The sequence below is a fragment of the Dermacentor variabilis genome, chromosome 4 (genome assembly GCF_050947875.1).
Source record: "Dermacentor variabilis isolate Ectoservices chromosome 4, ASM5094787v1, whole genome shotgun sequence".
Taxonomy (NCBI): Eukaryota; Metazoa; Arthropoda; class Arachnida; order Ixodida; family Ixodidae; genus Dermacentor; species Dermacentor variabilis.
Window position 1 is genome coordinate 219,974,981 of NC_134571.1, and position 18,626 is coordinate 219,993,606.

Genomic DNA, 18,626 nt, shown 5'->3' on the forward strand with positions numbered 1-18,626 from the left:
CAGGGCAACAACAACAACAACAATAGCTGAATCTCGACAGGCGCTCAGCTGATCAAGGCCATCCGTCGTCTGGGCGAAACATATTCGCCCTCACACACATATTTAGGAAGCTTGCCTCACCAGCAACCGGAGCCGCTGCGGAACCGTTCTCCAGCATCCGATCGCAGCTTGACACCATCACCCGCTCCTTGTGTAAGCCGATCGCCCTCTCTGCGGCGTCGATAGCCGTCGCCACCTCCGGTGAACTAGCCAGCGCGGCCGTTGGAGGTGAGGTCGCTGGACAATCTTCGATGTCGACAGAGATACCTCCAACCATTTGTATGTTTAAGAATAAGGTGTCTGTATTAATTGACGGGGTTTCATCCATGGCCTTAGTGGACACGCGGGAGCAACCGTTTCGGTGACGATTCTTGTGTTCAAAAGCCTTCTTGGACGAAAAGTGATGTTTCGCTGGGACCGTGCCGACACGTTTCGCGGAGTAAGTGGGGAGTTGTTGTATCCTGTGGCCGTGTGTTATGTAGACGTTACCTTGGGTGGTCAAATATTTAACGCGCAGTTTGCTGTCCTACCTCATTCTACGCATGACGTAATCCTGGGCCTTGATTTTTCGAAACTGTGTGGTGCCACCGTCGACTGCAAAACGGGTAAAATCAGTGTAGGTACGAGCTTTTCTGCTGTGTTTATGGAAGGCCCGCCGTATCGTGAAAGTGTGCTTTGTGTATCCCGGGATACAGTTGTGCCTCCGTTATCCGCAACGTGTGTTTCAGTTGCCTTTTTCCCTACCACCGACGGAACGTTTGACGCTACCGTGGAGCCCGTTTATCTGAGTTGCATCAAGAGGAATGTACTGATACCTTATTGCACGCTGTCAGTTGTTCAGGGACGCACTAACTTATGGGCCGTAAACTGTTCGAGTGAACCTGCAATACTACCACAGGGTCTGAAACTTGCCGCCTACCATGAAGATCAAGTGCTATCGCTCGCCATTCTGACAGAGGCCCTTGATTCTGCTGATCAGCGCCATTTCGTTAATGCCTGCCCTGCGGCGCACTCCTCATTTCTGACTATGTTAAACAAGCCACTCAGCACTAAGCAGCGTCACGAAGTGGCGAATATTCTGCTAAAACATGCCCGACTATTTGACTTTTTCCAGCAAGAGGGGCCACAATTGTTTCTTCCTTCTCGTATACACCATCGCATAGATACGGGATCTGCCCAACCGTTGCGACAGAAACCACACAGAGTCTCACCATGGGAAAGCAAGGTGAGCAATGGAAAAGTCCGCGAAATGTTAAATAAGAATGTAATCCAAGAATCCTGTAGTCCATGGCGAGTGCCAGTGATTCTGGTTAGAAAGAAAGATGGTATATGGCGATTTTCTGCTGACTACCGCCGCCTCAACACCATCCCTAAAAAGGACGTATATCCTCTTCCGCGTATTGATGATGCTATAGACTGCCTTTGATCAGCGTCTTACTTTTCGTCTGTTGACTTGAGGTTTGGGTACTGGCAGATTCCTATGCACAAGGCAGAAAAGGAGACAACTGCATTTGTAACACCAGATGGACTTTTTGAATTTAATGTGATGCCGTTCGGGCTCTGTAATGCGCCTGCAACTTTCGAGCGCTTCATGGACAACATCCTGAGTGGTTTGAAGTGGGAAGTATGCATGTGCTATGTAAACGATGTAGCGATTTTCGGGCGCACGTTCAATGAGCACAACGCACGCCTCGATCTTGTGCTAGACTGCTTGGACAAAGCGGGTTTGGTGCTCAACTCGAAGATGTGTCATATTGGAGAGCGCCAGACACTCGTTCTGGGATACCTAGTGGATAAGGACGGTATACGACCTGATCCAGCGAAGACTGCTACGGCGGAAGCCTTCAAGCAACCTCGCCATGTAAAAGAGCTACGCAGTTTCCTAGGGCTGTGCTCGTACTTCCGCCGGTTTATTTGTGGATTTGCCAACATCGCGTATCCGCTGACATGCCTCCTCCAGAAGGACGTTCCCTTTGAATGGACTCCTGAATGTGAAGCTAGTTTTCGTGAGCTGAAGTCTCGTCTGACGTCCCATCCCATTCTCCGACACTTCGACCAAGCGGCTCCCACAGAAGTTTATACGGAGGCTAACGGTATTGGCACCGGCGCTGTCCTTATTCAACGCGTCGACACCAAAGAACACGTCGTCGCCTATGCGAGTCGCTCTTTAAGTAAGTCCGAGCGTAACTGCACCGTTATAGAGAAGAATGTCTTGCAGTTATTTTCGCAGTACAGCGCTTCCGGTCGTACCTGTACGGGCGCCCCTTCACTGTGGTAACAGATCATCATTCTCTCTGCTGGTTGGTTGATCTCCGTGATCCGTCGGGCCGGCTTGTGCGTTGGACACTTCGTTTACAGGAATATGACTTTACCGTTTCTTATAAAAGCGGCCGCCGACACGCCGACGCTGACTGCCTCTCGCGTATGCCGCTTCCAACGACGGACTGCGACGCGGACAACTTCGACTACTACATCGCATCACTGGAGCTGGGATTTCCTGATATAAATACCTTCAAGGTCGAGCAACAAAAAGACAGAACTTTGGAACCACTGCTCATTACTGGAAGGCAATCAGCACCATCCATTCGTTTCTGTGTTCGTGATGGGGTTCTTTACAAAAACTATTCTGCTACAGGCCCACGATATCTTCTGGTGGTCCCGGAGTGTCTCCATGTAACCGTCTTGCGCGCTATGCATGACGATCCAATATCTGGTCATTTGGGTTCTGCGCGAACTCTCTACCGCCTTCAAGAAAGGTCTTACTGGCCTAAAATGCGCCAGACGACCGCCCAGTATGTGTCCAGCTGCAGCGAGTGTCAACGTTACAAGCATCCGACGAGTGCTCCTCCTGGTCAACTCCATCCAGTTCCACCCACCCGCACTCCCTTCGAGCAAGTTGGCATCGACCTCCTCGGTCCTTTCCCGCGTTCATCCGATGGGAATCACTGGATTATCGTGTGTGCCGATCACTTGACACGCTACTGTGAGACAGCTGCAATACCATCGGCTACTGCAACCGAAGTGTGTATTTTTCTGCTGCGTTTTTTCATTCTCCGACATGGACGTCCCAGAGTCATCATCAGCGATCGTGGGTGGCAGTTCACTGCAGACGTGGTCGAAGAGATGCATCGTCTATGTGCTTCAAGGTTTCGACATTCCACCCCGTATCATCCCCAAACAAATAGCCTTACGGAACGCACGAACAGAACTCTTACTAACATGCTATCCATGTGTGTCGCGTCAGGTCATAAGAACTGGGACAGCTACCTTTCATTACGTACGCGTTTAACACCTCAAAGCACGAAGTTACGGGCTACAGTCCCTTCTTTCTTCTTTACGCTCGTCCGCCTCGTTATACATTAGACACTATCTTCCTGTTCTCCAGCCACGATAATCTTTGTATATCAGAGACAGTCTGTCTTGCTGAAGAAGCCCGACGACTTGCTACTTTACGCACTCTTGTTTCACAAGACCGCTCGAAGGCACGCTGCGACCGCCGACGCCGACACGCGATATATGACCCTGGTGATTCAGTGTTGCTCTGGAAACCAACCAGGAAACGTGGATTATGTGAAAAACTGCTGGTCCACTATGTTGGACCCTATGTTATTACTGAGCGTATCAGCGAATTAACCTACTGCAAAGCACGTCTCACATCAAATGGTCTGCATAGACTGAACTTTCGCGCGTCGCCCGTTTAAAGCCCTCTATTTCTCGACAGCCTGTTTGACTTGCCCGGCGGGCTTCGTCTGCGCGTAGGGAAATGTGACGCTCTAACGTGCATAGTGGTTTCACGCCTCAACAAACAGTATGCGGGGGCACCGAACAGTGGTGAACGAAGAAGACATTCGATTCTTTTAAGCATCCCATTTCGTTTCGCAAACTTCCACACCACGGTGTTAGAGGTTTGGTATTAAATTTGATACGCAGTTATCTATCCAACATGTTGGAATTTACTAGCCTAAATGGTTACCGTTCCCTATTACAGCCGATAAAATATGGCGTACCGCAAGGCTGTATCCTTGGACCATTATTCTTTATTCTTTAAATAAATGATCTTGTGAACATACCAAGAACTCCTGACATAGTTCTCTATGGAGACGACACAAGTATTTTTTTTTTACAGGTAAACACCTATTTGAACTTCAAAAGGTAGCTAATAGGTTGTTAACTAATCTATGAAACTGGTTGCATTGTAATCAACTTCACCTAAATGTACAAAAGACTAAGTATATTATTTTCAAAAGCCGTAATAAGCCTGATGACTATAGTACCTCTATTAGACTTAAATATTGTGCTATTGAACAGGTTTCTACTTATAAGTTTCTAGGTGTCGCCTTTGAAGAAAACTTGAGCTGAACGCCACATGTAAACAAGATGCATGCAAATATGTGCAGGGCAATTTCTATATTTTATAATACGAGAACATTGGTGCCATAATGGTTAAAACTACAGCTATAATATGCCCTTGTTCATTCACATATACACTACTGCCTGCTAATCTGGGGTACAACTACTAAGACGAATTTAGATAGGTTAATAATCGTGCAAAAAAGAGCTGTGCGTTGCATAGAAAACTTTTAACGCAGTGACCACACTGCACCATACTTTTCCAAGCTAAACATACTGACAATAGATCATCTATTCCAACTAATGCTTGCTATGTATGTACATAGGGAAATTCTGCATGACCCAAATAGACTGTCCCCATTTTTGTCATCCGACAACTCGCAATATCACCTTAGGCATAACAGACTTAGAACACCTATGTTTAAAACCAAATATGGTACTCAGACACTCGCCTACCTAGTACTTCATTTCCTAAATAATAATCCAGAAATCGCTACTATGATTCAGGAATGCAGATCTGCTTACAGTCTAAAAAAAGGTTAGGAATTATCTTATGCTAAGTTCCTAATGGTACTTAACTGTCCTTGCGGTCTCGATAACTTTTCCTTTTATTTTAGTCATTCTTTCTCTTACGTTTTTCTCCTATTTGCTATATATTGTTATGAAAGACACATGCGTATTATTTCCTTGTTTAAATATTTCCATGTTCTCGCGCATTATTGATGATATATTATGTATAAAGTGTAGCAATCTTACTTCTTTGTATACAGGATTGCCTGCCGCATACATTTTGTTCTTTTTCTTGTTTCTACATTGTTCCACTGTATTTTCATGATGTTACACCCCCTGAGCAATGTACGGCTAGGGGGGCCTTTGTCAGGCAGTTGCATCTGCCTTTAGCCCCTACATCCCAGACAATGTATTGTCTAAATAAAGCATTCATTCATTCATCTTTTATTCCTTTCGGAACGGGGCAGCCGGCAGCTATTCAGAAGAAAATTCAGTTTTGTTCGGCATATTAAGGCATCTTTAACGCGTGCACGTCACTTTTACGCGGTAAGTTTCCGCGCTTTTGTGACGTCACGTGACAGGCAGGTGAAGCGGGTGCAGCCCGAAAGCTTTTGACCAATAGCAGAGGGCTAATGGCAAAAAGGCGTCGAATCAGAAATAACTATTTTTCTTTCGTTCGATCAAATCATGCATAGTCAGTGTGTACACGTCATATCAGATGGGGAGCTATCGCGGTTTTCGTGACGAGTGACAGAGACGCGAAGTAGGGGTGGTCCAAAAAGTTTTCAACCAATCGCGGATGGCTACTTGCCGAATTGCAATAGAAAAGTTTGGAATAGCTTTACGTTATAGCGCCCCTGTACTACTTTCTGGAAGAAACGCGGGCACCAGCGATTGCCCCGGAACCTTCGACGGCTCATGTAAAAAGCCGAGCCTAGCTGTCTTCAAGTGGCGCTGCTTCTGGCCAATGGGTCTTCCCTTTTACTGTTATTGTTTTTCCGGTGTTTCTACATATATATTGCCTATCTGGATAAGCGAAGGCAACAGATGTATGGAAACACAGGAAACAACAAAAATAGTAAAAGGGAAGAGAAAAGCGCACATAATGAAACACAGAGGGCTATGGGGATACAATAGGTACGAGGTGCTCCGGGGCATTTGGAATAGTGTAATGGTTCCATGACTTGCATTTCTAAATGCGGTTGTTTGCTTGAAAGCAGGGATAGGATCAGAATTCGATGGCAACCAAAGGTCAGTGGGACGCCTCGCTATGGGCGCTCGCGGGAAGAGTAAAAATGAAACTGTGCAAGATGATAAGGGCTGGACTAGATTTGAAGTGACGGAAGCTCACAGTCAAATGAATTATGAAGAATGACTGAGGAATATGGAATAAAGTAAATGGGCCGGGAGAGTGTTCAGGTATTTGTACAGGAACAACATTGATTCGCAGCGGAGGTAAATAAATAGGAAGCTTACCAGCAAGTGCGCGGCCTCTATGGTGCGTAACATAGCAACAAAGAGCGTCAAGCGGAAAGTCACAGATGCTGAGATAATCCCGTGAATGGCGGCAATAGAACAGAAACCTGCCATGAGTAAGTATGTAGGAGGAAGAAACGAAATCAGAAAAGAAACAAGATAACTCAAAGCCAAGTTCATTACTTTTTGAGGCGAGATCAGCATGCCTGAGATCACGCACTTATAGAACGATGTATAAGAAGGAAGATGAAGCATGTACTTGCTGCGTTAAAGCTAGGGGAACGATGGAGCATGTTGTCTTAGAATGTGAAGATGTCTGCCGAGCGGTCGATTTAGAAATCATTGGCCTCCTTCAAGCCCTTGGGTGCAGCGAGAGCAGGGGGGAAGTAAACATGTCCACAATAGAGACCAGTAAGAGGAGATCGGAAGGTTGGTGGAAGAAAAGCAGTGAAACGAGAAACTGAGGCGTACAAAAATAAAGTCCACAATAGGGGTCCGAAATAGCGAGAGAGTGTTAAGGCTTCCTCTCACCAACGTGAAGGGCGGCATGGATGGTTCCTTTCTGGGCCTCCTCCTGCAGAAAAGGCAGCGACTGGGCGTTCACGTTGCCCATGTCCCCGAACACGGCCAGCCGGGGACTCCACCTGGCGCTGGCGTTCTTCGCCCGGAACCAGAAGGTGGCACTCCAGCCCATCCGAGAACCACAATGGTACACTGCAGGTAGCGCCGCAGCCAACACTCAATCAGCAGATGCGATAGTTAAGCGCAATTCTAATTTCTAGGGTCCTTACCAGTAGGCATACTGGTAAGGACCAGTAATCTGTTGTAATCTGTCGTAATCTGTTAGTATAAAAATGCTTCAGTTACCAGTTAATAAACTGGTAACTGAAGCATTTTTATACCAACAGATTACGAGACACATTAGCCACGCTTATGTCACTCTTGCAGCAGAAGCATGTGACTACTTAATGAGACGTGTTACCCTATAGGGAAAGGATTAATCAGCCTTACTTCTTACCGTCCTTCGTGTTCTTGGTTTATGTATGTGACAACGTATTTTCATTGTTTTCGTTATCACTTCATTCTGTTAATGTAGCATGGCAATTTTTCTTCTTTAGTGTGGCATCTGGTGATATATGTAAGAATTTAACTCTAACAAAAGTATGTTGTAAGTGCAGTGCATGTCAAGCCTCTGTTCTTTGTCTTGATTCCATGAATCCGCACCACTTGCCCACCTGTCCGCCACCTTGCAGTAGGCACGCTGTAAAATCCTTCGTTGTTTGCAATAAGAACCCTTAGAAAACGCCCAAGACAAGCTTCCGTAAGGTAGGCAGCATTAATGCGCAAATCACACGGCTCGCACATTTTGGGCACATTACGTCTATGACCCATAATAAATTAATTTGGTTGAAAATCACATACAGTAACTTAAATGCGGCTGTAGTTAGCGTAAAATGGCAATAAAAAAACTGTAGCACTTCAGATAATTGTCTCCTAATGCGTAGCATTCTTCGACTCGACAGTTATTTAACTTTTGCTTTTGTTTCCCAAGTTTCAGTTGGCCCATCCCCAAAATTCAAGTAGGCCTACGCAGTGGCGTGGCCCCGGGGGACGGGGCGTGAGCATGGGGTGTCAGATGGGGGGTGGTTGCCATATGTCTCTCATATGTCATGCGTCTCTTTCTGCCAGATTACCTAGGCGTAAAAAATAAAGAATGCTTCGGTAACCAGCAGCGCAAGCTCACGTACCAGATGTGTCGTGCGGCAGAATTTTCGGCTGCAGCTTTATACATCCTACGTATTAATTGCACGAACGCACGGGATGAAAAATTTAATTCGTCAAGTTATCGCTAAACTAGTTGTCTTAGCGGAACGTTTCGTGTGCAATGCACTCGTGCGGTGCTTCCATGTCCCACCATGGTTTGTGTGTCGTCACATTACATTGCCACGTGTACTTATCTTTATCGGGCAACCACGTTTCGCCGCCTAACAAATGTAATCGCACAGCGCGGGACGCGCCTGCATGTATCCGAAGTTTCTGGAAAGTTATCGACGCATCTATCCGATGTCTGTTGTCGCCGAACCTTGTGTTATCTGATTTCATCACCTGACGCGAATGGTATAGAACTTTGTGGAAGGCACGCGGGTCCGAACGATTAGTCTGGAACATTCGACGACTGCTCTATAAAAGCCGACGCGCTTGACCGGCTGATAAGATTTTCGACGATCGCCGACCGTGTTTGCCGCTATCGTTGTGCTATAAGTGTAGCCTGTTTTTGTGGGCACAGGTTCGCCCAATAAAAGCTAGTTTTGTATTCCACCGTATTGCTGTTTTCTTCACCGTCACTACCATGTGACATCTGGTGGAGGTGCTTTGCGTTCATGTACCGGACGCGCCCACAAAGCCGTGACCCAAGTCCTCACGCGGAAGACACCAACGTCGCCAAGAACCAGCGAGGTAGCCGCAGGCTGCAAGGACTGCCCCTGGAGCACGGACTTTTGCCTGAGACGACTGCGAAGATCGCCACCAAGTCCACCCAAATGGCAGCCCCAGCGTCCCCCGTCGTGCTGCAGCAGCCCAGGGAGCCTCCGATGTGCCGCGGTTCAACTTTCGAGGACCCGGAAAGCTGGCTTGAGACGTATGAGAGAGTCGCTGCGTTTAACAGCTGGAACAGCGACGACAAATTGCGACATGTTTTCTTCGCATTGGAAGACGCAGCCAGGACGTGGTTCGAGAACCGAGAAGCCACTTTAACGACCTGGGAACTTTTCCGTAGCGGCTTCCTGCAGACATTCGCAAGCGTCGTGCGCCGAGAACGAGCCCAAGCGCTATTAGAAACCCGGGTGCAGCTACCTAATGAGACAACCGCGATCTTCACGGAGGAAATGAGCCTTCTCTTCTGCCGCGCCGACCCTGAAATGCCCGAGAAGAAGAACGTCCGCCTACTCATGCGTGGTGTGAAGGAGGAACTTTTTGCCGGAATGGTACGAAGCCCACCGAAGACCGTCGACGAGTTTCTTCGCGAGGCCACCAGCATCGAGAAGACACTCGAGATGCGAAACCGGCAATTCGACCGCCGCACGAACACGACAAACTACGCCGGAGTTCAGTCACTGGCCACCGACGACCTACGCCAGACTATCCGAGCTGTGGTGCGGGAGGAGCTACGGAAGCTGTTCCCATCATCACAGCCTCAAGTGGCTTCGATTGCCGACGCCGTACGTGAGCAGGTCCAACAACAACTCGGAGTAGCCCCTGAATCGGCGCAGCCTCAGCCGCAAGCGATGACCTACGCCGCCGTCGCCCGCCGTCAGGGTCCCCCTCCACGACCGCGCCAGGGCCCCGTAATGCAGCAATTCCGTCGACCACCACCGCCGCCGCCAGCACGCCCACCCGTCACCCAGCGCAGCTACCCGAGGAAGACATACGTTTGGCGCGCTCCTGACCGCCGCCCGCTCTGCTACCACTGCGGAGAAGCGGGTCACGTCTACCGACGATGCCCATACCGGGAGATGGGACTGCGAGGTTTCGCCGTGAACGCTCCGCGCCCGCAGCAAGGTGAACGCCCTCGCGATATCGCCGACTACCTCGCCGCTACTGAGTGGAGCTCTCGACGACCGTCGCGTTCGCCATCACCAGGTCGTTACTTTGTCGCCGCAGCGCCGACCATACACTGGCCCAGCCCGGGGCCGGTCAGCAAGCCCGTATCCGGAAAACTAAAAGCAGCAACCGATGGAGGTGCGGTTGCTGTTCGTCGAACTGACGAAGATCCTCCACCGCCGACGATGACGCCGAAGGAACTACCTCGACGACATAACGACACGCCGCCGTCTCGACGAAGTGTGAAAGCAAAGAATAGCACGACGGAAAACGACCTGACGACGTCCCATACCAGCCACAGGTCAACGCGACACAGCCGTGACCCGACGCCAAGACCTAACTGTAACGCAAGACAAAGAACCCCCGACCTCGACGTGCTTGTCGACGGCGAGGCAGTCACCGCCTTAGTCGACACAGGGGCCGATTACTCCGTCATGAGTGGACAAATCGCCGCCCAGTTGAAGAAGGTGAAGACTGCATGGGGAGGCCCTCAAATTCGGACCGCTGGAGGACACCTGATTACGCCGACTGGAATCTGCACGGCAAGAATTACCGTTCATGACCGAACTTACCCTGCCACCTTCGTTATCTTCAAACAATGTTCACGCGACGTCATTCTCGGCATGGGCTTCCTGAACCAACACGGCGCAATCATCGACCTGAAGTCGAAGTCAATAACGCTGTCGGTAGATAAAGCGATACTGCCGGAGAGCCCTCGTATTCACCACGCCTTGAGTGTGCTCGAAGACCAAGTGAGCATCCCGCCTCGCTTCAGCATTGTTATTTCGGTCGGCACCGAAACGCCCGCTCACGTAGAAGGCGTCATCAAAGGCGACCAACGTCAACTGCTAGACCGTAAAATTTGCGTCGCAAGAGGGATCGCTCAACTGCATGGAGGGAAAACTGAAGTGTTGCTGACAAACTTCAGCCAGGAGTTCAAGCACATCAGCAAGGGCACGACGATCGCGTACATCGAGGAAATTGTGGAAAGCACTAATGCGTTTGTCCTCTCGGATTCCGCCGCATCTACCCCGACGACGATGGTTCCCGAACCAGACTACGACATTAATCCAAGTCTCCCCGTGATTAAGCAACAGCAACTCAGAAATCTGCTCCGACGATACAAAGGCTGCTTTTCGACGTCATCGAGGATTCGACAAACACCATTCGCCAAGCATCGCATAATCACCGAGGAGTGCGCTCGACCAATCCGCCAGAGCCCTTACCGAGTTTCGCAGCGATAACGTGCAGCTATAAGAGAACAAGTCGACGAAATGCTGCGCAACGACATCATCCAACCGTCGAAAAGCCCGTGGGCATCCCCTGTTGTCCTGGTAAAGAAAAAGGACGGAACCCTACGTTTCTGCGTCGATTATCATCGTCTGAACAAGATCACGAAGAAGGACGTATACCCCCTCCCACGAATAGACGACGCATTGGATCGGCTCTGCAACGCTAAATACTTCTCGTCGATGGACCTCAAGTCTGGCTATTGGCAAATAGAAGTCGACGAAAGAGATTGCGAAAAGACGGCCTTCATCACCCCAGACGGCCTCTACGAGTTCAAGGTTATGCCATTCGGACTGTGCTCGGCGCCTGCAACGTTCCTGCGCGCCATGGACACGGTGTTAGCAGGATTGAAGTGGCAGACCTGTCTCGTTTACTTGGATGACGTCGTCTTCGCCGAAAATTGCGACGATCACATCAAGCGGCTTGCGACAGTACTAGAGGCCATCAAGTCGTCATGGCTTACTCTGAAGCCGGAAAAATGCCGCTTCGCTTACGATGAGCTTCTGTTCGTAGGCCACGTAATCAGCAAATCTGGTGTCTGTCCAGACCCGCACAAGACAGCTGCCATCGCACAGTTCCCGCAACCCATCAACAAGAAGGCAGTGCGTAGGTTCCTTGGCATATGTGCCTACTACAGGCGCTTTGTCAAGGACTTTTCACGCATCGCCGAGCCGTTGACACGTCTAATTAAATGTGATGTTGAGTTCAAGTGGGAAACGCCGCAGGCCGACGGATTTGAAGAACTCAAACGGCGCATGCAGTCGCCGCCGGTACTTGCGCACGTTGACGAGTACGCCGATACAGAAATCCATACTGACGCCAGTAGCCTTGGCCTCGGTGCCGTTCTAGTCCAGAGGAGAAACGGAGTCGAACAAGTGATAGCTTACGCTAGCCGGTCGCTGTCAAAAGCGGAAACCAACTATTCTACGACCGAAAAGGAATGCCTCGCCATCGTTTGGGCTACAGCTAAATTTCGCCCTTATCTTTATGGCAGGCCATTCAAAGTCGTCAGTGACCATCACGCGTTGTGTTGGCAAGCGAATATGAAGGATCCTTCAGGACGACTGGCGCGTTGGAGCCTCTGACTACAAGAATACGACATCACTGTAACCTACAAGCCCGGACGAAAACACTCCGATGGCGATTGCTTATCGCGCGCCCCCATTGACCCGGCGCCGCAAGACGACGAGAGTCACGACGCCTTCCTTGGAATGATAAGTGCGGAAGGCTTCGCTGAACAGCAACGGGCAGACCCGGAGCTAAAAGGCCTCGTCGAATATTTGGAAGGGCACACCGACGTTGTCCCGAGGGCATTTAAGTGCGGATTATCTTCCTTCACGCTTCAAAACAATCTACTCGTGAAGAACTTCTCACCAGTCCGCGCGAACTGCCTTCTTGTTGTCCCGTCAGGACTTCGTCCAGAAGTATTGCACGCCCTACATGATGATCCGACCGCTGGACACCTCGGATTTTCCCGGGCACTATCGAGGATACAAGAAAAGTATTATTGGCCGCGCCTGACCGCCGACGTCGCCCGTTATGTCAGAACATGCCGAGACTGTCAGTGACGCAAGACACCGCCTACAAGGCCAGCCGGATTACTGCAGCCAATCGAGCCTCCTTGCCGATCATTCCAGCAGATCGGGATGGACTTGCTGGGACCCTTTCCGACGTCAACAACCGGAAATAAGTGGATCGTCGTGGCGACGGACTACCTCACCCGCTTCGCGGAAACTAAAGCACTGCTGAAAGGTAGCGCAGCCGAAGTGGCGAAATTCTTTGTCGAAAACATCTTGCTGCGACATGGCGCCCCAGAAGTCCTCATCACTGACAGAGGAACGGCCTTTACAGCGGAGCTCACCCAAGCCATTCTGAAATACAGTCAGACAAGGCACAGGAGGACAACGGCCTACCATCCGCAGACGAATCGCCTTACGAAGCGGCTGAATAAGACCCTCGCCGACATGCTAGCGATGTACGTCGACGTCGAACACAAGACCTGGGATGCAGTCCTGTCGTACGTAACATTCGCTTACAACACGGCGGTGCAAGAAACAACACAGATCACGCCGTTCAAGCTGGTCTACGGCAGGAACCCGACGACGACGCTCGACGCCATGCTGCCGCACGTCACTGACGAGGAGAACCTTGACGTGACTACCTATCTCCAGCGCGCCGAAGAAGCCCGACAGCTCGCCCGCCTGCGAATAAAGAACCAGCAGAGGACCCACAGCCGACACTACAACCTCCGATGACGCTTCGTCGAGTACCAACCCGGTGACCGTGTTTGGGTTCGGACCCGTGTACGCCGACGAGGACTGAGCGAGAAGCTTTTGCGTCGCTATTTCGGACCGTACAAGATCATCCGACGTATTGGCGCACTGGACTATGAGGTCGTGCCAGACGGCATTTCGCTATCACAGCGGCGCCGCTCACGACCTTAAGTAGTCCACGTTGTGCGACTCAAGCCGTACTGCCAGCGTTAATGAACTTTGGGGCTTCGCGTAACTGACCTGAAGACTTTTTCTTTTGGTTGTTTTGTTAGTTATTTTAAATAAGTGTCGTTTTGTGTTTCGCTCTCCTATATTTGTAGCATCGGGACGATGCTCTTTAAGAGGGGGGTATTGACACGTGTACTTATCTTTATCGGGCAACCACGTTTCGCCGCCTAACAAATGTAATCACACAGCGCTGGACGTGCCTGCATGTATCCGAAGTTTCTAGAAAGTTATCGGTGCTTCTATCCGATGTCTGTTGTCGCCGAACCTTATGTTATCTGATTTCATCACCTGACGCGAATGGCATAGAACTTTGTGGAAGGCACGCGGGTCCGAACGATTAGTCTGGAACATTCGACGACTGCTCTATAAAAGCCGACGCGCTTGACCCGCTGATCAGATTTTCGACGATCGCCGACCGTGTTCGCCGCTATCGTTGTGCTGTAAGTGTAGCCTCTTTTGTGGGCACAGGTTCGCCCAATAAAAGTTAGTTTTGTGTTTAACAGTATTGCTACTGTGTTCTTTGGCGTCACCACCACGTGGCAGTATGTAAACAGTGTTCCATTTGGCAGTTGTGTACCGTTTGTGTTAGTTCTGTATCAGTTTCAGGGTGTTAGTCTAGCTAACGGTGCTAGTCATAGCTAACCGTCTCTTTGTCATCTTACTGCTGTTGTAAGGGTGGCCACCTACAAGGCAGGGTATTGAGTCCTATTCTCTTTAAGCTGACTGTGGTTGCCCTGGCCTTGCTGAAATATTACTCAAGACAATTCGCCTATCAATGTACGCTGATGACAATTTTCTTTGATCTTCTGCAGTGCCTCGTCTTCATGTGCACGCAAGAATTTATCGGGCAGTCACCCGAACTTATTTGTATCTCCGTATACAAGGCCTTAGTGTTTCCATCGAAAAATGCGCGTTACTCGCGTTTACGTGCAAACCCATGGCACGGCACCCTGTTTCCCTCAATGTCCAGGCTATCAAATACCAGGAGTCTCACCGCTTCTTAGGTGTGATTATTGACAGGGACCTTTCATGGAGCCTCCACTGCATCTACCTGAATTTAAGGCAGAAAGCTGGGCTAGTTGGTGGCTATTCGTATGAGGGAACATCGCACCAGTGCGTAAAAAAGGACACGGACAGGAACATGAAAAAGACACACCGAACGCTTAACATCCACTGGCTTTATTCTCAGGATGACACAAATATATATGCAAAAAGACACGTCTACATGATCAATCCCTAAAGCGCATGCGCATTGGCACCTTATTGTGCAAGAATTTTATTTCTTTTGCCGTCAAAGATACGTTAGGTTTGCTGACGCAAGCCTGTTTTTGCTGATGAATAAGGAAGGCCTCGAGTATTTCACGCTCTCTCTGCCCTGTGCTAGAAGTGATCACTTGAGTCTTATCAAAGAGCGGCATGGATTCATTCTCACAGCGCTTGCAATGTGCCGCCAGGTGCCGAGATCCCGATGGTGCCTCGACAAGCAGCTTGTGCTTCATTAGTCGAACGTTGATACACCGGCCCGTTTGGTCGATGTAGCAACTTCCGCATGACAGTCGAATTCTGTACACCACATTTGCCCTGCACTCCACATAACTGAATTCATGTTTAATCGGGTAGGGTGGTTTCCTACAAGTGGTGCCATTGACAACTTTGTAAAGTTTCCCGAATTTATCCGGTGCCGTGAGCACAACTCGCACATTGCCTTTCTCCGCCACCTTTTTAAGGCGGTGTGTGAGCTGGTGAATATAGGGCAGTGCCACGCATCTAGCCTGCTCATGAGCTTGTCGCTCAATCGTCAACGCCCGATCACCAGCTTTAACCACTTTTGTCAGTCCTTCAGCCACGGACGCCACAAGTTGTCTAGGGAACCCTGCCTTTGTCAGGCGCACTGCCTGTAAATGTGTACTTTAATGATCCCTGTGTGAGTAGGACTTGCCCGGGGCAGTGCGTAAGCATATCTTGGCGATCCTTTTCTTTACTAATTTGGAGTGGGCCGAATCAAAATTAACCATACTTTTTTTCTGCCATGGCTCGTACATATAACAAACCCGAGAGTCTCTGAAGAAATAATCAACATCCAAGAACTGTAGGCTACCTTCGTTGTTAAGATCATGGGTGAAGCTCAGACGTTGAGCGCATGAGTTAAAAACAGCTAACGTCATTTGGACTACCACCTTGTTCCTAACATCTTGACCAATGTGCGTGACAACCAGAAAGTCATCGACGTACCAAAAAATTTTTAAAATTTGTTTGTCTTCAAGGCACGCTTGAGTGCGTCTGTCCAAAACTAGCTAAAAACAATTCACTCAGCACGGAGGTGATGCATAAGCGTATGCACCCTCCGTCGCGCTGGATGAACCTACCGCGCTAAAGATTTACAAAAGTAGCAGAAAGTTAAAATTGTAAAAGCGTTAAAAAATTTCCATAGAAATACCCGCATGGTTTTCGAAGCCCACAGTTCCCAACAATTCAATACTGTCCTTCACTGTCGCTGACATATCACTTTGAGGAATGCAATAAGAAAGGTCTGCAATGTCAATCAAAAAAGGCTGATTTAGCTTCCAATGACCTCCCTTCGTGAGAGAAACAATCAATAATAAGATTTGAATTACACACTCTGAACGGGTCGTCAATTGGAAGGCGGTTCAAACTTTTTTGGTGGAATTTGGAAAGACTACCCTGCCAAGAACCTGCCTCAGTGACTATCGAACGTAGAGGAGCCTCCGGTTGGTGGGTTTCGGCCCAGAATAATACAGTCAAGCCGTTTCCATCGGCCCCTTCTATTTCTTTCTCAAGATTAGCCAGATTTTGCTTTCTGCCAAGGGAAATTGCGGGCTTCTTGAACCTTGCCGCGGTTGAATGCGTTTGCACAAAATTATTAAATATAGCCTCTCGTACCTTCTCTTGGAACTGTTGTTAAGGCGTCACTACAAACTCGCCCTCCTTGTCGGACACAAGTAAAGTAAGATATTTGGAAATTAATAGTCAACACTGGCTTTCACACAGAGCTTCGACTTCGCAGAACAGAAATTACCCCTTAGGAGACAATCAACACCTTCTGACATTCACCGACTTTTCTTCTCTTCATGTTCAGAGCTGGCAATCTTTTTGACCATCATCACAAGTCCAGGTGCCGTCTCTCTTGGATCAGTGCAGAACTTGCTCAACACTTTGGGGCAGAACACACCCACCAAAGCACTCAACTTCCCCGCGTCCAGTGTTCTTCTTATCAAATGATCTCTTCCAGACACACAGCTTCCGTAAGCAAGCATGCCAAAGGAAATCAGTGATACGCACAACTTGCCGGATCCAGGTTCGAAACAAAGCATCACAGCATTCCGATGTCGCGGACGAAGTCGCAGCAAGAACACGCAGGCTCAACTGCAGGTGACCAACTTGTCGCCAGAGCTCCGAACGCGAAATGCTGGTGGTGCTCTTGGCGTGCCGTAAGGACGGGACGCACAGTGAGAACAGCTCTTGGATTTCGGCTGGGATGAGGGCATTATTCACTAAAAAACTGAGGCAGAAAGCTTGGCTAGTTGGTGGTTATTCGTATAAGGGGACATCACACTAGCGCGTAAAAACGGACGCGGACCGGAACTTGAAAAAAGACAGACCGAACGCTAGACATCAACTGGCTTCATTCTCACAAGGACACAAATATATATGCAAAAAGACACGTGCTACCTGATCAATCCCTAAAGCGCATACGCAATGGCACCTTATTGTGCAAGAATTTTATTTCTTTTGCCGTCAAAGATACGTTAGGTTCGCTGACGCGAGCCTGTTTTTGCCGCTGAATAAGGAAGGCCTCGAGTATTTCACGCTCTCTCTGGCCTGGGCTAGAAGTGATCACCCGAGTTTTATGAAAGAGCGGCATGCATTCACTCTCGCAGCGCTTGCAACGTGCCGACAAGTGCCCAGATCCCGATGGCGCCTCGACAAGCAGCTTGCGCTCCATTAGCCGAACGTTGACCTCTACAGCAACAGAACTTGCCGCTCTAGGTACCGCTGTTAATTAGATCGCACCAGCCACACCCTGAAAATGGGTCGTTATTTAGTGACTCCAAGGCAGTCCTTCAGGGTCTGAAGTCAGCGTTACGACGCAAGACCCACGAACAACTGGTGTCTGAGACCAAAGAGGTTCTCCATTAAGCCCTCATAATCGCACATGACATCATCTTCCAATGGCTTTTGGGGCACTGTGGCATCGTCGGAAATGACCTTGCTTATAATGTTGCCCGGTGGGCCCACAAAAAAACCCGGACACTTATACGCTTATCAAGGACAGACGCTGTGAGCGGTCATTTACTTGCTCAAACCAAGACTGAAACTTTGTGGAACACCTCAATTTTCTCCTACTGCCATCTCCACCGGCAGCATCTTATATTGAAGTTACAAATTCCATCAAACTTCTCCCACCGTGATGCAACTTTTCTGGGCCGCCTCTGGTTAGGCGTGCCGTTTACGAAAGCCTACTCATTCCTAATTATAATTATAGTTGACGTTAAGAGAAAAATATTGGAGCTGGGCAGGTCATGTAATGCGCAGGTTATACAACCGTTGGACCATTAGGGTTTCAGAATGGATACGAAGAGAAGGGAAACGCAGTCGAGGACGACAGAAGACTAGGTGAAGCGATGAAATTAGGAAATTCGCGAGGCCTTGTTAGAATCACTTGGCACAAGACAGGGCTCATTGGAAATCGCAGGGAGAGGACTCGTCCTGAAGTGGACATAAAATAGGCTGCTGCTGCTGATGATGATGCTGATGATGATGACTCATTCCTTACTGGGATCACCGATACACCAATGTATGACTCGTGCAAATGTGAACAGACGATCGAGCACGCGTAGC

At 49.2% G+C, this 18,626-nt stretch overlaps 1 protein-coding gene across 4 annotated transcripts in view; it reads right to left on the reverse strand.

The window, feature by feature from the left end:
• LOC142580118 (acid phosphatase type 7) overlaps positions 1-18,626 on the reverse strand; it is a 229,898-nt gene that overhangs the window by 157,450 nt on the left and 53,822 nt on the right. For all 4 annotated transcript variants that reach the window (XM_075690940.1, XM_075690938.1, XM_075690939.1 and 1 more), the window contains exon 3: positions 6,907-7,089. In XM_075690940.1, the coding sequence (XP_075547055.1) occupies positions 6,907-7,089 (183 nt within the window). The remainder of the gene's footprint in view (positions 1-6,906; positions 7,090-18,626) is intronic.